Source organism: Lytechinus variegatus, chromosome 10 (assembly GCF_018143015.1).
Source record: "Lytechinus variegatus isolate NC3 chromosome 10, Lvar_3.0, whole genome shotgun sequence".
Taxonomy (NCBI): domain Eukaryota; kingdom Metazoa; phylum Echinodermata; class Echinoidea; order Temnopleuroida; family Toxopneustidae; genus Lytechinus; species Lytechinus variegatus.
This window is the reverse complement of record NC_054749.1, coordinates 13,486,532-13,508,115: the sequence shown is the minus strand read 5'-3', so window position 1 is coordinate 13,508,115 and position 21,584 is coordinate 13,486,532. Positions and strand designations below refer to the sequence as shown.

General features: G+C 40.0%; 1 protein-coding gene across 3 annotated transcripts in view; it reads right to left on the bottom strand.

Annotated features, from left to right (window-relative positions):
• The window catches only part of LOC121422428 (trinucleotide repeat-containing gene 18 protein-like), a 41,507-nt gene continuing 19,923 nt past the window's right edge, over positions 1-21,584 (bottom strand). For 2 of the 3 annotated variants that reach the window (XM_041617464.1, XM_041617466.1), the window contains 19 exons: positions 18,903-20,216; positions 18,471-18,639; positions 17,253-17,341; positions 16,645-16,941; positions 14,637-16,106; positions 14,000-14,206; positions 12,281-12,437; positions 11,413-11,580; positions 10,536-10,734; positions 9,352-9,523; positions 9,022-9,156; positions 7,903-8,223; positions 7,180-7,512; positions 5,351-6,613; positions 4,415-4,998; positions 3,340-3,418; positions 2,734-2,858; positions 1,888-2,052; positions 1-758 (listed from right to left, as the gene is read on the bottom strand). In XM_041617464.1, coding sequence (XP_041473398.1) covers positions 558-758; positions 1,888-2,052; positions 2,734-2,858; positions 3,340-3,418; positions 4,415-4,998; positions 5,351-6,613; positions 7,180-7,512; positions 7,903-8,223; positions 9,022-9,156; positions 9,352-9,523; positions 10,536-10,734; positions 11,413-11,580; positions 12,281-12,437; positions 14,000-14,206; positions 14,637-16,106; positions 16,645-16,941; positions 17,253-17,341; positions 18,471-18,639; positions 18,903-20,216 — 7,448 coding nt within the window. In that variant the 3' untranslated portion in view covers positions 1-557. The remainder of the gene's footprint in view (positions 759-1,887; positions 2,053-2,733; positions 2,859-3,339; positions 3,419-4,414; positions 4,999-5,350; positions 6,614-7,179; positions 7,513-7,902; positions 8,224-9,021; positions 9,157-9,351; positions 9,524-10,535; positions 10,735-11,412; positions 11,581-12,280; positions 12,438-13,999; positions 14,207-14,636; positions 16,107-16,644; positions 16,942-17,252; positions 17,342-18,470; positions 18,640-18,902; positions 20,217-21,584) is intronic. The other variant, XM_041617465.1, reaches the window with a different exon arrangement.

Below are 21,584 nucleotides of genomic sequence, written 5' to 3'. Positions count from 1 at the left end.
GGAGTTGCATTAATCCGATCAATTGCAACTATGGAAAGCCAGCGAAGTCAACATATAAAATGCATGTTTGCTCTAAATTTTTCCTAGATATGAATGTATATCCATAAGTTCATCAATTTCTTGACAGTTCGCCTTTGATTACAATGGACATTTTTGCACATTACCTGCAGAAAAAATTATGACACCGATGGATGTCCATAGAGTTACGACTGATTGGATCAATTGTAACTCTTTGTAAGACAGAGCCCTGGACATTGTTTGGCTTGGCCAAATTTGACTTCGATGATTTTATCAACACAAGTTGTGCATATTCAGGGGTCCGTTGAAGAAAGAGTTGCGTTTAAACGAAAGTAAAACAAATCAATCGCAAGTCCCAAATACGCGTTGTTGATTGGTGGAAAATCAAAATGCGCATGATTTTTAGAGTTGCGCTTGATTGCAACTCTTTCTGCAACAGGCCCCTGACAGACATAATGCTTCGAGTCGGGTAATTGATCGACTCCTAGAAGGTTGACTTAGGCAGGATCTACTGCCTTGTTTAATGACAGGCGCCTGGATCAATTGGCTGATACGGTATGGCCACTCCCCGGGTCGTAGGTGCCGGCTAGGTAGTAGATATCACTGGCACGGACTATCGTGTTGAGGTTCTTCTTGCCAGACACATACTGCTTGTAATCGTCTATCGACAGTACCTCGCACTTGTGAGAGATGGTCTGGACGTCATTTTCATCGACGTGTTGGGACAGGTAGAGCGCCATCTGTAGAGGAGGAACAGAAAGGTTCAATTGAAATAGAATGGGAAGTATTCTGAAAAAAAATCTAGTGAAAATTAATCTGGTGTGAACACCTGGGTAGCTCTAATGTGACACAAATCATAATTAGTAGATGTTCAATTTATCAGCATATTAGGCGCTCAAACTATTACAACTGTCTGGGTACAAAAGATAATTAGAATTGCTGCTCGCTTACAAAACTTTCCCCATCTCAAATACTCCCCAAAACACAGTGCTTTGATACGCATACCATACATACAGAACGCAAAATGCCACAAGGAAGTGAGTTTCATAATGGAAGGCTGAAATCCATGTTCCTCCAGTTTTATGGGGTTTGCAGGGAATGCATTTCTTAAGCATTGATTGAAAGAAGATTTTGTGTAAGGTGTCATTTTTCTCTCTAAAAGACCACAAAACAGGGTAACTTAAAGGGGAATGAAACCTTTGGAACAAGTAGGCCTGTGTCAAAACAGAAAAATAAAGGAATAAGAACAAAGAAAGTTTGAGAAAAATCAGACAATAATGAGAAAGTTATGAGCATTTGAATATTGCAATCACTAATGCCATGGAGATCCTCCCATTGGCACTGCGACAAGGATGTGCGATGTCACATGTGAACAACTTTCCCTTTGATGGACTATAAAATACCACCCAAATGTCTCTTTGCTTTCTCTTATGGTGATACAAACTCTTTATCCATGATATATTCTTTAAAAATTACATGCCCTCCTATAAAAAGAACACATGATCTACCGGTACTGATAAATGTGATGAAAGAGGCAGTTTAAGTGATATATATACTAAGGTAATGGGGAGAGTTGTTCACAAGTGACATCACACATCTTTGACGCATTGCCAATGTGAGGATCTCCATAGCATTGGTGTTCACAATATTCAAATGCTCTTTCTTATCATTTGTCCAATTTTTCTCAAACTTTTGTTGATCTGTTTCTTTGATTTTTCTCTTTTCACACATGCTATCTTAATCCAAGGGTTTCATTCCCCTTTAAAGAAACATGCCATGATCCCCACTAGTCAGCATGGTTTATTGCCTTCAAATAACCACAAACCAAATGGATGATCTCCAGGGGCGTGCGCCATCCAGACTACGTACCTTGCCATCATTTGGTTTCCGTCCCCCTTTGGTCTCCTCCGGATGATAAAACCATTTGACACGGACCACCATCATACCTCCCCAAGACTCCCACATACTCTCGATGCGACCGATGTAGGGCAGGTGGGGGCGCCCTGTAGATAGGAAAATGGCACACTCGCCAACCTGCATATGAAAGACACAAGAGATATAATAGCAAAAATGTGGCTTTAGCATAGCTGCCGATTAGGTGCTTCAGCAATGCAAGAAATGAATTCCTGGTGATAATCCATGGACTCAGCTATCTGAGAATGGATAAGCAGCTTGTGTGACATTACAAAATGATAATTATCAGAATTCATAACTCTGTTATTCTGTTGAAAGAATTTTGCATCTGTTTTGGGACTGCCCTGTAACTCAACAATTTATTTAGAACTACCAAACCTCTTTCTTGAACAATGATGTGTATTTGAATAAGAATTTATTCTTGTTTGGTGGCCCTGACGCTCAATACTCTAATGTAAACCGTTATATTCTTCACGCTAAATATTCTCTTTTTTTTTGCACATTGAAAGGGTTCTCAGTCAAAAACATCATAATTTTGTTTTATCATTATGGTAGATAATAGTACGCATGTACAGTTGTCGTAAACAAGTTCGATTCATGGTTTTTCTGTAAATTGAATGATTTGATTTCGAATAACATTTTTCTATGAAAGAAAGAAAAACTCTTTTATTATTAGAGGTTTTTTCGCCAAACCTTTATCAATACTTTCCCGATATTTTTTTCTGCTTTTATCAAGTACCAACTTATCATCAAGGTGAACTTTCCCTTTGAATGTGAAAAAAATTGGACTATGGCACTTACCCTGATGATTTCCTTATCCCTGACGATAGACTTGTAGAAGAGTTTACGTGCTTTACCCTTGCTACCTCTCCTCTGAGTCGCCTTGCCTAACCAACGCCAGAATTGTAGTGGTGGAGAAAACGCAGCTGAAGAAACAAAAACATCAGAAATTATACATATAGATAAATGCCAGTTGTGGTAACCCTCTCAAAGTGAGATAACATTCTCAGTAATCCTCAGGTCATTCATTTAAAAACTAATAAGTCCTAAACCTGCTTCCCTAAAATGAGTAATCTTATTGATATTTGAAAAAAAAAAAAATCTTAGACAAATGAAGGGAAGCACTAAAATAATGGCGGACAAACTTACAAAATTTTCCATCTGATTTGGTTTTTGGTACAAAACGTAAAATGAAGAAATAGAGACAAATTTGATAAGACCTTGTTTGTTCACAAGTTTTCATTATATTTATAATTCTATTTCTTGGTTGTTGCAATTTCAGGCCAGGGCCCCTTTTTATCGTAACACAATTGTAGCACTGAAGTTAATTGGTCATAGTGATTTTGTGATCGATTGCAAATCTTAGTGCAATAGGGCTCTGGTGTACTATTTATTTTTCATCCATACCTTGTACATTGCATGACGATGACAAAGAACCTTTCTTCTTTTTCTTGAGTTTCTTCTTCTTCATCAAGGTGTCGGCACTCTAAACAAGACAACAAAAAAAAGCATTTAATGAAACATACGACAAAATTATTCAGAGCCCATTAGGAATATGACTTACGTGGCTTATAAGAATAGTCAGTGAATGCCACTATTTGTTTTATGAAATGCTACCTTGAAGACATAATCATCACAGACATTTACCATTGGCAAGATAATTCAATGGTGAAAGAGCCGGTGGGAATGTAGTTCCTGAACTCAACAGCCCGTATTCTGACGTTGGGTTTAATTTAAACTCTGGTATAAAGTTGTGGTTTAACTGTGGATAGCCAATAGGACCATAAATCTCTAACAGTTGAGGTTAATAATATCAGCTCAATTGACTCTCACATCATTCATAACTGTCTTGGAGGATAAAAAAGATAACTGTCTTCACCATTGACGAATTTGGAAAGAGCAAAGTAAACCTAAGAAATAAATCATGTGACCAAATTTCGCCATGTTTGGCTGCCCATAATTTTAGCACAGAGTTAGACAGCGTTCTAAGTTAAACCTGAGTTCACAATACGGGCTAATATATTTTAGCCTAATTTGTTTGCAAACCATGAGCTCTTGAGAACTAAGCTTAAGATGCTGCCAAAGTACTGACAATGAGGATCACATGAGGCTTATAGATCCTTGCCTACTATCCATAACATTTTGGACAAGTTTTTATAGAGTAAAATTAAGAATATCCTTTCACCTCTTATCACCCACAATTTGCAGAATTAGTAGAGGTTTAGACGATCGATATGAATTTCTCAAGTACAGTGAAGCCTGTGTTAGAGGCCATCTCTCTACCGCAGCCAGGTTACCTGCCTATAGTGACCACTAAAACTGATTTCCATGGAAGCAGATAGATTATGTGTATAAGAACCTGTCTAAAGCAGCCACCGGGCTGTAAAAGCCATTTTGTGTTTCCCTTGTGTGGTCACTATAGACAGGTTTCACTGTATAAAGTCTTTTCCAAAGATTTAGCAAATAAAGTGACAAAACAAACCTTTGTATAGTGATCACTCTCATCATCACTTGAGTCATCAGAGTCAAAGCTTCCAAGTGTTCCACCCAGACCGTCTGGATAGTCCGGCTCATCAGGGTAAACCTCAGAAGAATAAACCGTTTCGATCTCTACCGTGCACTTGGCTTTACCTCCCAGCTTCTTCTTTGGCCCCTTCTTCTTTGCGCCAACCATTTTCCTGTCAGCCGACAGCCCTGATGGCGAGAGCTTTGATTTCTTGGCTTTCACGGCAAACGACTTCCCCTGGCCCTTCTGCAACATCTTCTGACCAAACTTGGATGTTGATGATACCATCCCCTTCCGCTTCTTCAGCTTGGTGAGCTTTCCCATCTTCTGCTTGAGGGAAGAGCCACCAGACTGCTGAAGCTTGGATCCCTTGGGGATGGAGAGACCCTTCGCTTTGGTCTTGAGTTTGAGCTTGGACTTGTTTTTCTTGGTGAGTACTTTCTTTGATTTCTGATCCCCTGTTTTCTTGAGCTTGGGTGCAGATGGGAGGAAGACATCATTGTCCCCCTCAGAGACGGGATTGATGTCATCCTTGCTGCTTTGGGACCTCCAGGAATATTCTAAATGGATAAAGAAAAAGTGGCAACCCTCATGATATTCCAAAAAAACTTAGATAACTAATGATGATCAAACTGTAGTCCTGTAGTCCTAATTCCAAGCAGAGTGTATACACTAAAAACAATATGCACAAAAGCATCATAATGTACTGTCAATGGACAAGTTTGTTTTGTGTGGTTAATTGAAACAAAGGGGTCCAAGTTCCTTCCTATTTACTGTGCTCATTTGATCATCTAAAACTCAAGACTAGAAAGAACATACTGAGAAGAAATTGTGATTCAGTATCATATTCCTGTATAGGTTGATTCAAGAAAAGTTTATGGTTGCAGCAACTAGATCACATTTAGGACATACCTCGTCTCTTACCATCCAATCTATCATCCATATCATCTGCCTTAACAAGTTCCATCTTCCATTCTGTGGTCGAACTAGTCTCAGAAGGTCTTCTCCTCCGTTTCCGTTGCACCATGATAGGAGATGGCTCAAAGTCCACCAATGGAAAGTCTTGTGGAAGCATTCGGATATGATCCAGAGGGATTCGTCCAGAGTCCCCATCGTCAAACTCCACGGTGGTGAAGTTGGCATCGAGGGTGGGATTTGGGGAGCCCTTGACCACCGTGCCCGGGTAGAGGTATTTGTACTGTTGGCTCCAGTAGGCACAGATGCGGGTTCCCTCTGGAAGGTACCTGGTGGAAGATGGCTTGACATCAGCGATAGCTTCCTGCAGGATCTGCTCTTGAGAAAAGACATGCGGTCGACTGCCCCGCCCACCTTCAATCACAACGCCATAAACATCAGGTGGCTGGATTGCTCGTACATTTCCTGCATGGAAGAGACCATCGATGGGTATAAGAACCCGAAGGCCATCCTTGAGTTCATCAACAGAAAGCACACAATTACGTGGGGCTGGGGTTGATGGCCTCTCCACCAAGGAGCTAAGTGGAACATTTTCTCCATCACTGTCACTACTGTCTGTAGATTCCTGTTCTAAGGCCCTCAGAGCCATTTCCAAAGGATTTAACTTGTCTTGAGTCGGTGTCTTGTCCTTCTTCTTGGCTTTCTTCTTCAGCTTCTTCCGCCTTGTTTCATCTTGGGGTTGACCGTCGTCACCCTCTTCATCCTCTTGGGCACTAAGTCGGATCAGTTTCTTCCTCATCTGTAGAGGATCAGTCTTGAGGGCATCCAGAACACTTCCAATCTGGTTCACCATCCCACCCTGGTTGGACCCTGCTGCACTTGCTGCATTTTGTCCAGGACCTGAAGGCTCCTTCTTCATCCCCGGAGATTGCAGAATCTTTCTCTTGGCTGGCTCCGCCAATTCCATTTTCCGCTGTGGGCTGATATCCCGAGACTGTACCGGACTTATGTCGCTCAAGAAGATCCTTTCACTCCTGCGTCGACACCAGCTCCTCTCATCAAACTGCGGGGCAGGTGCTGAAGATACAGAAGGACCTGGATGATTGGGTGATTGCCTTTGATTCGTTTTGCTCTCATTCTTGTTGGTGTTTTTGTTGGTGATCTGTTTGACCTTCTTTGGCTTCTCACCCTTGGAAGACGTACTTGATGACTTGAAGGATTTCTCTGCCTTATTCACTTTCTTAATTTTCTTAACAGTCCCTGTAAAGATACAGGATAAAATGGAAGCATTGTATCTATTGTCCATTTTGAGGTTTGAGTTTATGCAGTTTGCTTGAAAATGTAGTGTTGTTGTAACTATCATTTCATATAAAACTTTAATTTTTTTATTAATAGGGGTAATATTGACTTCTCTTCTTATCACCTTTTCGTCCTCTTTTTCTTCATTTTATCCTTTTATTTTCACTACTTAAAAATCACAGGGGAGAGCAGTTGTCACCCCCATCACCCCAACCCGCTGGGTGGGACTCCTATGCATAATGATAAAGTAAATTTTCTTGAATGAGACAGTGAACTGGCTCAAGCAATCAGACAGTGAATTATTTCGAGATAACTCCAAAACTTGCACCCTTTCACTTCGAACGTATGAAAATGGGGATATCAAGGTTTGTGGAATGGATTGTCCCAAGATTTGATTGAATCCTTGTTTAGGGTGTGCAAATCTGGGACACCTGTACAAATCCGTAAGCAGTCTTTCATTCACTGTAAATATATAACATAAATCAAACAAAACCAATCTGATATGGAGAACAATAAAGAACACTTACTCTTCTCACCATTTGCAGAAATCAGTTTCTTCTTCATGACTTTGATCTTCTTGCCCCCAACCTTGACTGCACCGGACCCTTTCAACCGAGCCACTCCTTTGACCTTCTTGGTGGCACCGTGAAGCGATGACAACGTCAGAGTCTTGGACTTGTCCTTGATCTTCTTCTTCTTGACTTTGGTGGGCGTGGCACAGCACGAGGAGGACTGGTTGGAGGAGAGTTCGGCAAGGAGAGCAAGGCCTTTGTGATTGCTCCAGCTGGTTCCGCTGGGTTGGGAGGAAGTGGTGGTTGTTGCCGTGCTGCCGTCCTCCAGGGTAGAATCACTGTCCTCTCCTGATGGAAACACAGGAATATGGTTCAAACGGTTTCATTACAGTTTTCATGTGTTCTAAAATAGTCTTATGCCACATGGGCTAAAACCAATTTAGTCATCTAGCAAATCAAATATCACAATTTCAGTAGTAACATGGTCAAAATCTGTCCAACTATTCAATTGCTCTATCAATGAAACAACATAAGTTCCTTTAAAGTGGTTTTAAAGGGGCATGTGAATGTTTTGCAAAGGTTTTGTAAAGGATGCGAATGTACAAAAATGGCAATTTTTAACATTTTATGCCATAAAAGTGCACTAAACGGGTACATAATTTAAGTACATTCTCTAATACATGTAATTAACAAAATGTAATCAAATCCATTTGCTAACACCATTATTCATCAGCTTACCATATACATGGGAGATCAACAAGCCTGGTTTCAGTTTGTTCTCTGCAGCGAAGGCATCAAGCTTTGAAGATGGCGGTGGTGGTGGTGCTACGTTAGCGCTGGCAGCGGGAGACGTTGCCCCCGCGAGCGCAACCTTGGACTTGCTCTTCTTCTTCTTCCCAGAATGCATGCCCATCTTTCCTTCTTTGTTCTTCAGCTTCTTGGTCTTGGTCTTGACCTTGGGCGATTTGAGCGGCTTGACAGAAGCAGAAGATGGGGAAGTGGGTGTGGTCTTGATGGGCGTGGCCTTACTGGGCCAAATGACACTACCGGAGTCTGTGTCTGAGAGGGGGGGTGGATGAAACGCAAATTATTATAATGATAATAATGATGATAATGAGGGTGATTATTTTAATAATACAATCATCATTTAATTATAATAATAAACATTAATAATATACATTCATATAGTGCTTATACAATTTTTCTAGCATGGTGCACTATTAACCTGGCATTAGCATGGCTACATTTATAAGGAGCTCGAGCATTCCAGGACTTCAATCAGGTACCTAATTACTACACCTGGGTGGAGGAAGGCAAAAGTAGATTATAATGATGATGTCAGATGATAACAATAACATAAATGTTCATGTTTGTAGTGCATACACCCATTAGATAATGCTGCCCACCTTACCAGGTAAATATTTCAGCTTTAGGAATATGCAAGGTTTCTTTATGAAATTCATGTCCATAACCTTTACTGCAAGAGGGATTTCCAAGTGCTTTTTCCACTCTCCCATTGCTGTGTCAATGCAGGAGCCGGGGAACATTTCATGAAAGTTTTCATTGACTAATTTATTCTCAGCCAATCGGATGCACGGATTTACAGTAGCTTATAACAATAGTCAGTGAAAATCACTGAAGAAACTGAAATGCTCCTGGTTAACTGGAAAGTGAAGATGCTGAACAAGATAACTTTGTTTTATGCCATGGTTAAAAGGGGCTAAGCCTAAAAAAGACTGAAATAAGATGACAGATATCATTATCACAATCATCTTCATCATGTGACAAACTCCTTATAATGCAATGATAGAACACTAATTCATCGATCAAACCTCAATATTCTTTCTCGTTTAATACCTGATGTGAATGAGTCGTGACTGGCAAGATTTGAAAAATGGAGTTTCTTCGAGGCCGACTTTGAGATGTGCTGCTTCTTGGTGGGGACATCGGATCTGACGGGTGAGCCAGTACGCTTCTTACCACTCTTAGAACCTGTGACAATAAGGCCATAAGAAAATATGGTAAGAATAAAAATGTGACACCAAAATAGCACATACAAAGTATAATCTCTAAAGAAAAATTAAGCTTCAAATATTTCTATCAACACATACCATCTACAAGTGATATTCTGAAAGGCTTTTAATCTTTTATCTGAATGTTATTTTTTCAACATTTTCAGTCACTTACTTTTGACCTTCAAAGCAGTAAATTGTCCTTCAGTTCCCGACTTCAGAGAAAGATTTTTTGAGCCAGATTTGTCCTTCTTCTTCTTAATGAGGGGTTTTGAGTCACCGGAGCCTGGGACCAGAAGAGAGCCACCGGAACCGGTCTTGCTCTTCAACTTCTTGGTCTTCTTAACCTGAGGGTAAACACAAATTCTGTTACAGTAACTCCCACAGGAACTCGGCAGGACAGCTTTTTGCTGGTATAACAACAAGCTGATATATAAACTAATGCATAGAAAAGATTTTACGTCTACGCCTAGCTTAGCCGGGTAATAATAATAGCAAGGCCTGCTGGGAGAACAGTTGTAGGAACTGAAGTGGCTACCCTGGGTAAATATACCGTTATTATTATTTCAAGTTAATCAGGCATAGTGGCTGACCTTGTAGATGACAGAAATTAATCTTGGGTCTGGAGACAATGGTAGAGCGGGGATTCAAATCTCAATGTTAAAGGTATTGTTTAACTTTGTGAGCAGCCGATTTAAAAAATTCTCAAACCAAGATGAAACATGTGTACAAGTGCATGTATTAGAACTAATAAACCCTGAAAACAACCATTATTGAGAATGAAAAGCTAAAACTACAAGGCAAACCCCGATTTTGTAAATAGGCGTCTTATAGACACCTAAATAGTACACATAAGTGTATGGGATGAAATTAAGATGGTGTTTCCGGTCACTTTATATTTCAATTTTTGAAGCACTAAATAATCATTTTCGAATGCAATTTTTTCTGGGCTTCATTTTTGGAACATATCACAGACACAGGAGACAAGTGTGACCTTCTAGCTCAGATTTTTTAAAAGTCAAACCAATGTTAACCAATCACTTTAATACAAACTGTGGACCAATGATATTTTATATAGACATAGGGGGTGTTGTAACAAATAAATTACAATCAATTGCAAATTTCCATTTCAATTTTACAACTGATTGATTAATTTTAGTGGGAGCAAATTAATTTCATTCTTATTGGAAAAGTGAAGTTGATAGGAAATTAAAATGGAAGTGGTCGAGTTGGAACAGAAGGGCCTCTCCTACATTCTCTGTATCACCATGCAAACAACCTTTGAAGATCATCATCATCATCATCATCCTCTTCATCATCATCATCATTATCATCATCATCATCACCATCATCACATACCAGTTTGGTGGTCTTGTCTTTTGGCTCCTTCACTCCCTTTGTTTCTTTCATCTGTTCCTTGGATTCTTTAGATTCCTTAGATTCCTTCTTGGTCTTGTGTTCTTTCTTCTTTTTCTTCTTGGGCACCACCACGGGTTCTTCCAATGATGCAGCAGCTTCCAAGAGAACTTTGGCAGATGAATGCAGACTCTTTACTTCCCTATTGAAGAGTAAGAAACACACTGGTGGTGATTTTCTAGCTTGACTGCTAAGAAGAAATGAATGCTTGTACACAAGTAATGCAAGGACCCAAGGGTTGAGATCCTTTCCACGGGAAGTGGTAAATGAGAATAAATGCTTACCATACGGCACCATCACATAAAATGAGAATCGAACCCTGGGTCCTGTAACACAATAGTTAGCAATTAATCGTAAGCTTGATTTACACTATTACTTGTATTTGTCTTCAATGCAATCGATTGTAAATCGACGATTGCTATTAAAGCTTTGTGACTGCGTAACCACTGCTCTGGGTGAGCTATCATGCTTCATGAAATGATTGAAAGTGTGACCTCTAAGAAATATATCCTCATCCTTTTTGTACAAGTTTGGCTGCTTCAGTAGAATGTTTCCTCTTGTAAAACGTGCAGTTAAGGACTTTCTAGTATCCTTTTTTACCTTGTTTTGTTTGTAATATATTTCAGGTCAGAGTTATGTGCCATAATTAGATATCATTTCAACTTGACCATTCCAAAACGGTAGAGAACCCATGAATACCTTTAAGCATTACAATTAACTTGAACCAGCTTCATTAAAAATGGGTTTAATTTAGATTATGCCTTTAGGTATTTTTTCCCATGGGGATATTCATCTATCTTCAAGTGTGGCATTAGCTTACTTTTCCTTGGGACTTTCTTTCGGAACCGCTTTTGGAGCCTCTTTCGTAGCTTCTTCTTGTGTCTCTGTGCTGGATTTGCTGCTGAACTTTCTTTTCCTAGGCCGTCCCCTCCCTCGTCTCTTCTCTGTAGATGTAGGGCTACTAGTGTTCTTAGAGTCCTCTCTTGCTCTTTTGAACCAAAAATAAAAAAAGTTTTTTTTCAATTAAAGAGAAATGCCAGTAGTTGCAGGAAACACTGATTTCATGAGAAAGTCTGTAAAGCCAGGCTTAATTGTCAGAATATCATCGAGGATCTAGATCTGGTACAGTTACATAAACTGAACTTGAATCTTGAAATCTACGCTGAAAAACGTTCACACTGAAGATCCCCAACACAGATAGGCACACATGGGACAGTGTATTATTATTGCTGGAATAAAGACCCGACGGAAGTGACCGAATCCGCGCTTATTTTACTTATTTTACTTATTTCTCAGCAATTACACAATTTCTCGCAGAATCCTTTGGCACACATTTTTTATTCATACAAACAGACACTTGGGTGGTCATTATATTAGATTCTGTAAAAAGTCATTTTGAGATCGTTACCAAAACTGGAATTTATCTTTAATAAGGTAATTATATTAGTATAACTGTATCAGTGTCATGGTTACCTAGGAGTACAGCTAAAGTTAAGTAGAACTTGCCTGAACTGTTGTTCCTCTCTTGTATAGATTAAATGAATGGTTTTAATGCTGCCATATTATTATGAGTCAGACATACATTATCATCTTCTGGAATTGCCATATATAAGAAGTGTTACCTATGGGGACCATCTTAATGCAATTCTGTAAATAGGGAATTAATTTAGACACAATAATTAACTCACTTCTTGTCCTTTTTCTTTTGTAGTTTGTCTAGTTCCTTCTTCTTCTCCTTGTATTTCCTCTGAAGTTCTGCTAGTTTCATCCTCATCTCTAGTTCCATTGGGTTCATATTCTCTGCTGATCCCAGAGGGGTTCCACATGCCGATACTTCACTCCGCCCTGCGAGGTCAAAGGTGAAAGAGTAGCGAGTTCAAAGATTAAAGGTTAAAGAGTAGTGTGGTCTCATCCCACACTGATTATCCTAGGTTGTCTGCAATCAGTTCATCTATTCACCATCTTTTACAATTGCCATTTAGCCCCTCTACCATTTTGTCTAATATCCAGTTAGGCGATATCCATTTTGTCTGACACCCAATTGGTCTATTAAACACCATACATTCTATACAGCATTCAATTAATATGGTTAGATGAACTGTTTATGGATCAAATTTTCAATGCCAAATTATCAGATGATGCAAGTAAGTAGACAAAGTGAATATAGACTAAATAAGCAGAGACAAAATGAAAATTAGACTAATTTGGTATTATCAGAGTATAGTGTAGACCAAATGGAAATAAGACAAAATTGAAAGACCAAATGGAAATGAGACAAAATTGATAGACCAAATGGAAATAAGACAAAATTGAAAGACCAAATGGAAATAAGACAAAATTGATAGACCAAATGGAAATGAGACAAAATTGAAAGACCAAATGGAAATGAGACAAAATTGATAGACCAAATGGAAATAAGACAAAATTGAAAGACCAAATGGAAATAAGACAAAATTGAAAGACAAAATTGAAAGACAAAATGGAAATAAGACAAAATTGAAAGACCAAATGGAAATAAGACAAAATTGAAAGACCAAATGGAAATAAGACAAAATTGAAAGACCAAATGGAAATGAGACAAAATTGAAAGACCAAATGGAAATAAGACAAAATTGAAAGACCAAATGGAAATGAGACAAAATTGAAAGACCAAATGGAAATGAGACAAAATTGAAAGACCAAATGGAAATAAGACAAAATTGATAGACCAAATGGGGTAAGTACATGTGGTATTACACTATTTGAGAAATAGACAAGCCTAAATAAAAGCCTACATAGAAAACTTAATACTTTGAAATGATGAAAAAGACATCAATTGTTATCACATTTGGGTGTAATGACCTTGACCCAATGACCTTACAAGGACAATATACCTGTACTTGCCTCATTGTTCATAATTGATAACCAATATATCTAAATCATAATTTCAAAAGTATCTCAAAAATTCCAAATCTTAACCTTGATTTAATTTTTTTTTTCTTTTATAGTGATACCACCACATGTTCAAATTTCATTGACCTTTGACCCTATGATCTATTGCTGATAATTGATAGCCATAAGACATGGTAATGACATAAGAACTTATAGTTCAATATCTTGAAAATTCAAAATTTTGACCTTTGGTTGAAGTTGAACTTGATACCAATATATGGGCAAAGTTCCTTGACCCCAGTTGACCTTTGACTTTGACATTGTGACCTGAAATTCGTTCCAAGTGGCACTTGATTACATTACGCCCAAGTATAAAAAAGTAGAACTTTATACATACAAACTTATGGTGACATTTCAAAAACTTAACCTCAGGTTAATCATTTAATAATGACTAAGTCACCGTAGGGAAAATGGCGAATTAACTTGCTTAAGTTATTGGACAAGGCTTGAGTAAAAATACAGACAAGAATTCATACCATTTGCCTCTTTCTTGATAGTGATTGGGCATCGTATCTTGAGACTGAGTTCACCCGGGGAAATACCAGTTAGGTCGTCATTATCCAGGTCGCAGCCTCCGTTCGAGGTCATGGCACTGACAGAATTGCCTTGGAGGGGAACATTGGATTCTGTCGTCGTTGATTCGGTTTCATCCAGCTCATCAGAATTTTCTGTCCGATGTTGCTCTGTTTCATGGAGGGGACAGGAAACCATTATCATTCATTTGTTCAGGTGAACTGTTGTTTCTACCTTAATTATGTACCAAATGACAATATGCCAACTGCTATGTTCCCCAGCTTCTTATTTTTTTATTTCCAATGTTCAGTTTGTCATTGCAGGATTTCTAATAAGTTTTCATTTACAACAAACAACCCAACTACGAAGGTACATAATGTAGATATGATTCCCTTACTTAGAGAGTGTAAAATTTTAAATGAATTAATCAAATTTGAAGCTGAGTTTACATCGCTGATGTTCGCTGAATGATAATATCCAAAAAGCAAAAGCTAATCTTTTATATCAACTACCTCAATCGCAGTAATTTTGTAAATTTCACTTCTGATCTGTTTTATTTTCTGGCGTTAACATTACTTCCTTAGTTGATGGAAATCTTACCAGCGACGCAGTTCCAAAATTCTGCTCTAGATGCCAATGCTTTTCGCTCTGCAACTTCACTGAGAAGAGCGATGCCTTCAATGGCAGCGATTTGATCCTGATCCAGTCCATCCACATTAGTAGCAAAAGTCTGCATTGTTGTCAGGACGTTGGTGATTAGAGTTTCCCGACTGGTCGTTGGAACAGACATGCTTGTGCTTTCGGTTAACAGCGATGTAACCGCACTTTTACTTTCCGTTACCACCACCATTGGTGGGGTCGCAATGCTGGGCACTGCTCCAGCGTCTGAAGGTAGATTGTCGGTATCCTCCCGCACTCCTTCACATTGCATTGTTTCCTCATTCTGCGATTCGCTCAAGGTTTGAAGAACAATCTCCTCATTCTCAGTTTGCAGATTACTGTCTTTGATCTCTTCTTCTTTCACGCTCATTACATCAGTACTATTTATGTCACTTTGAATACTTGTTTGCTTAAAATGTTCATACAAACTCTCTTCTTCGCGCTCCACGTCGTCTTCCGTCTTCGTTTGAGCAATAGTGATTTCTGAAGACAAAGGGGTTGATGGAGTCCTAGAAACCTCGGGAGAATCCACCGTTACCACATCAATATTGGGTTCTATTAAAAGTTTATTTTGGTTCATCTCAGTTTGTTGCGTACGTGAGACTTTGGCACTTGGGCTATTAACATTGGCGTCATTTTCTTCCTCCCGATCCACTTCAATTTTCGCCGCTGGTGCCGGCGGCGTTTCGGCGGGAGACGTTTGCACGCTAGTACTTTTTAAAACACCTTCTTTCTTGTCCTTGTTCGGCCGCAAAGGCGGGATTTGTGTTTGGATCGCATGAGACCTATCAGGTAAAAATTCTTTCTTGTCCTTTGTGTCTTGATTTGCCCGTGAGCATGGCGTTTGTGGTCCTGAAACGGATGGGGGATTCTCATAAAGATAGGGTACTGAGGGAGGGTACATGAAAGGAAGAGATGGGTGTTGCGATGCCGCGACAGGAATTGCTTGCAAGAATGGTGATGGCGGATGGTGGATGGAATGTTTGATGTCCAGAGGTTCTTGCGATCCCGTTCTACACCTCTCTGACTGCCTGCTCTCTGGTCGTACCTCTCCTTTCACGTCACCTGATTCTCGTCGGTTCCTGTGATGACCACTCCCACATTTTAGTGATTCAGACGAGAGTTTCAAACTGCTTGGGTCGTTACTCGGAGGCTTGGGTTGTTCTTTCCTATTCCGATCTTGCTGCTCGGCCTGACGGTACATGTTTGCAATGGCCTCATGCTGTTGCTGGAGGAAGGCCTGAACTTCTGAACTGCCTCCCGCCCCCGGTATGTGCTGGAGAAGACCCGGATGTTGGGAGGGATGAGCCGGGCCCGGAATCGGACCGTATGGGAACTGGTTTAACATCAGCTGCTGGAGTTGGTGACTGTGAGGCTGAAGGTGAGGAGGGACTAAATATCGTGGCCAGACTGTGAAAATGGAAACAAAAAGTCAAACAACAACTGATATTAATGTCTTATAGACAATAGGAATGGCAGGAGAACAATCAGATACTCGCATTTTTCACGGGAGCCCGTGAACGTTGAGGGAAGGATGTAAATGCTAAAAAAGCGAAGTCTCAACAGTGGCATTTCATACAGGTGAAAGTGCGCTACACTAAGTGCATTTAAATTCGGAACCTTTGCCAATCCTTCATGAGAGTTGTTTTATGTTCGGCGCGAACATTTAAAAAGTGTTAGAGAGGGCGACACTGACAAATTTTGCTCCCGTATTCTTTGTGACTGTTGGCTAACTTTAACTTTTCGATGTACAAACAACATCCGCGCACAAACCTCGTGAGAAATTTGCACTAACTTCGCAAGAATTGCCAGTCGTCTGCAAAAAGTTCATATGAGCCCCGAGAAAACTTAACTGCCCTAAATCTAAGAACGAACGCTTCTGAATTTCAACATAATTGAATCCAATGGGAGGACATCATTTAAAAAGATGACAGCAAGACTGACATACCAAGGTTTGACAGAGGACTGTCCGGGTGAACCGGGTGTGGCGGAACCAACATAAGTTGGCCCGTCGTTGGATCTTGTGCCCAGTGCATTCCGCCCGGTCCGACAGGAAAGGGAGATCCGCGTGGAGACGCTTCTAGGGTGCTGGAGCTCATCGGTGATGACGATGAAGGTATCCCGTACGGCCACAGGGGTGAGGGCGTCCCACTTGCGTGGCTTGGAGGACGGGGTAACCAGTGGTGGGGCGTGGCTGGCAGATGAGGGTGGATGGTGGTATCGGGCCGACCAATAGTTCCGCCACCTGGATGATTAAACATGAAAATTTACTCGGTCTTACAGTATTTAACAAATAAAAGAAAACCCTACAGAAAACAATCGCTCACAACGGTAACTCTAATACCTATCAGAAATCATTATTTTTGGAGTATGCAAAAGCAGTCATAACAAATAGCAAGAAGTTTGAAGAGCATGATACTCCATAGAGTGTAAATTTCTTTTCTCTCTTTAAAAAAAAAAACTATTCATTCGAGCTATTTGCGCACAATGCATGGTTCACAATTCACATGTTAATGCCAAATTCAAGCAGTCACTTCAAGAGCATCATTTACATACCTGTCACAACCAGATTGGCACTCAGGTCATGCTGGTATCTTCGATGTGGGCCGACATGAAAAGGTACTTCACTGTTCGAGCGGGATTCCCTGTTCAAACAAAATGATTGTTTACATCTGGCAATAAAAAGCAATTCAAGAAAAATACTGGAAATTCTAAAATATGACACTGTGGTCGCTTGGGGAAATTAATTTCTGGTTAATCACAATTCATTTTTTTTTCAGCAGAGTTTGAGCATTGTCTTTGATGATAAAAAAAAACAATTCAGATTAGTTGTCAAAAAAGAATTTCTACAGAAGAAATTTCCAATTCGCTCGCTATGGATAGTTTGTGAATTTGTGAGGGAAAGGTGGGTAGGCGGTGATATGAAAACAAAGTCAACAACGGCATGTCACTTTAATATTCATCTTTTAATAGACAAAAACGTCGCAAAAATGAATGCTCTAAAATTTCATGAAACGGGTAACAATTTCAAATTAGGCATCTACATGGGCAAGGTAACGATGCCATTCCCTGGTGAAAGAGTATATATTATACAACTCATACAAAGTTTCTTGTAATTTGATTGGTTGAAAGCCATTCAATATTTGATCCATTTTGTGCTGCATGCAAATTTTATTTTTCATTGCACGGCGACCGTGCATTTTTTATTTTTCCATTGCACGGTTGAGCTTTCTCCTTCAGTGTGTACAGCTAAGCATTTTGTATGTGTGTGCGTTTGCGCGCATCAAAGTAAGCGCATCAACAAGGCTGGCTGTGCACATTGAGATTCATGAATCAAAGTGCATCACAAAAGAACACAAACAATTAACTGCTTTCATAAAACGGGAAAACAAAAATATTTTCAGAGAAAAGGAAGTGTCAGACAAAGGCAAAATATGTCTTAATTCCATCTGTTTTTGTTGATTTTTTTCTATCTATTGTGTAATTACAAAATCTAGAAAATTTGTTGTATAAACCAAATAAAGGATGCCTTCATTCGTCCATTATGCGACCTATCCACTCTCGTTGAGGCTGTGTTCACCCCATTGCACGAATCGTGCAATGGATTGAACAAAGCCTCAACTCGCGTGATGATAGATTGCCTAATGAACTCATGTGCATGCATCATTTGTATAATGTACAAAAGGACAAACAAGTTCGTAGGGGTGAGGGGTGCTAGCAGTCTGGAAAAGTGCTGAGGACATTGCCATAGAAACAGACTCAGACATTTGCTACCTTGGTGACTGATCTCTGGCCATTCTTTGTTCCCGGTCGCTCAGTCTGCTATGTCCCCCGCTTCCTGTGTCCCGATTCCTCCCGAGCCGTTCATCATCGGGCTCTCGTTTGTCACTTAACGACGATGAAGAAGGCAAGACACGGCTGATATGAGGGCTAGAACTAGCACCTGTCAGAATAAAGAAGTCAGGATTTAAGAGAGTATCAAGACATTCGGATCTTCCGAGGAAAGATCGGCACTGAATAAATGGCAAGCATATTATTGTGGCTAGCTATTTCATGGAACACACTTCTGAAATCAAAACAGAATGCTTATACATGTACATCACTTCTCAGAGCTTTGCATTTATTAGATCGCGTGTTCCTTAAAAAAATACATGCTCATGATGAATTTAGTACTTAGTAAATGTTTTTACACAAGCATAAACTTACTTCTAGAATTCGAACGAGGCGGATGCCTTCCTTGTGTTCCTGTGTTATCACCATCTTGTCTCTGCTGCGCCACAGCAATTCCGATCGGTGGACACCTCCCATCCGAAACCTTGATCCCTGGTGTCCCACGTCCTTGAAGACCAGTCCCTTCGCTGCTAGATCCGACTGTCTTTTTGCTACTTGAAGGTGTGTGTGAGTTCGAGACTGAAGTGGCATGACTGGAAACGAACGGTTGCGAACTCGGCGAAGATACCAGGGGAGTGCCGGTGGGTACGCGGTGAGCGCTTCCCATGAGAGCTGTCCGAAGCATGCTTTCATGCCTTGCTAGCGCTGCTTCATGAGCTGCAGAGGATGGCGTGAAACATTCGCCATGGTAAGTGGGCAACGGGAGGGTTGTGTCTGTCCTTGACCTGTCGCTGGCCATAGTCATGTCGTAATAGAGACTGGGATGACCAACCCTCCCAGTCACCAGGTCCATACTCCGGCGGTGTTCTTCAAGGGATTTGTCTATTGCGTGTCTGTCACTATGCCTTGAGCTGTATTCCCGAGGTGAAGATAAACCTGCAACCCCAGTGTCGGGTCCAGATATACTCCGTGCACGATTGCTGTGTTTCCCACTGCTGTGACTACCACTAGTCCTGTCAGGTTTATTTTCACTTCTAGAATCGTATTTTGAACTGCTTGAGTTGCCACTAAGGTGTCTTTTCTTTCCATGTGAATCTCTTCTTTCGTCATCATGTTTGGAATGCATATCATCCTTTGAATCAGAACCTACAGAAGTTCCTTTCCCGCTGTCCGTAAAATCACTACCAGGTGACTTACTGGATGTTTTCTTATCGTCCAGTCGACTACTTCCATCGCATTTCTCCCCTGTGTTCTGGGCTATATTCTTTGGCGCACCCCAAGTCTTCGGTGATTCCTTTTTCCCATTGGCATCACTGCTCTTACTCTTGCCTAGATGGGAAGTTGGGGATTTCCCATTTGAATTCACAGGCAGCGACGGTGATGTTTTACATTTTGCGTCTTTCCCTGATGATACTCCGGCGGTTGCGTTGGTGGCCGGACCGGGTATGAATTCCCCCGGGGCCGGTACAAACGTGGTGGCATGTACTTTTGTTCCACTCTTCGGCGCATCTTTGTTCGTTTCTTTATCTAGACTCAGCTGACATGTGTTTGGCAAATACATTGGCATATACCCCAAGTGAACAGGAGCGTTGGTGTTGGATGGTGATATAGTGGGTGCAGCTTGAGTAGGGGATGGATCACTAACCGATGCCGCCGAGACTTGTGGGCTGACCTTAGAAGGTGGTGCACCTGCATATGCAAAAATAATAAAATAGAAAATATATCAGATGTATATACCATATCTTGAGATAGGTTTATGACTTATTAGGATTGCAATTAAAATAGTTACATCCTAAGTCCTTGTGAATTACTAAAATCTTCATGGACAATTAAGTACGTCTGTGTAGAAGGAGCAGTATGAAAATTAAAAAAATCATGTTTAAACAAAATGCAGTTTCTTGAAAATAATCCCCCAAATCCAAAATACCGATCATACTGATTGATGATTTCTTTGAAAGTCATTGATCAAGTATGTTTAGTGTTCATGATTATTTACAAATGAGGACATATGAGGGCGTAATTCAAATTGGCAAACTACCAACTAAATTTTATGACAATCAATACACATGCACCAATGTTAATATTACAGATAACAGATCTCTTTCAGTATGCTCATATTCTGGTGTCTGGGAAAAAAATCATCAGCTATTGTATGAATAATCATAATTATGTATCTCACAAAATTGATTTAAGACAACAAAAAAATCATCACGAGCTTCAATTCTTATTTCTCACAAAATATAAGGGCCATCGATGAAATGCATGGAAGTATGTGTACACAAATTGATAAGATAACCCTTAACACATTACAGGTAAAGCCTTCCCTACATCCCAGTGTAGCAGGATATCAATAACAAGTGTAATGCCTCTGACGGTCTCACCTGCATCATGCGATTCATTACAGCAGCAGTGCTGACTTTGAAAACTACTATAACTCGCACAAGATGTTCAGTGATACTTGGTTACTCGTATTTCATTTTTTTATGAACTAGACCAATACACTTACAGAGATATGATGGTAATTTAACAAATACCCCCAACGTGGCCAAAGTTCATTGACCTTACATGACCTTTGACCTAGGTCATGTGAACTGAAACTCGCATAGGATGTTCAGTGATACTTGATTACTCTTATGTCCAAGATTCATGAGTCAGATCCATAAACATTCAAAGTTATGATGGTAATTCAACAGATACCCCCATTATGGCCAAAGTTCATTGACCTTTGACCTTGGTCATGTGACCTAAAATGCGCACAGGATGTTCAGTGATACTTGATTACTCTTATGTCCAATTTTTATGAACTAGACCAACATACTTTCAAAGTAATGATGGTAATTCAACAAATACCCCCAATTTGGCCAAAGTTCATTGACCCTAAATGACCTTTGACTTTGATCATGTGACCTGAAACTTGCATAGGATGTTTATTGATATTTGATTACTGTTATGTCCAAGTTTTATGAATCATATCCATTAACTTTCAAAGTTATGATTGTAATTCGACAGATGACCCCAATTCGGCCAAAGTTCATTGACCCTAAATGACCTTTGACC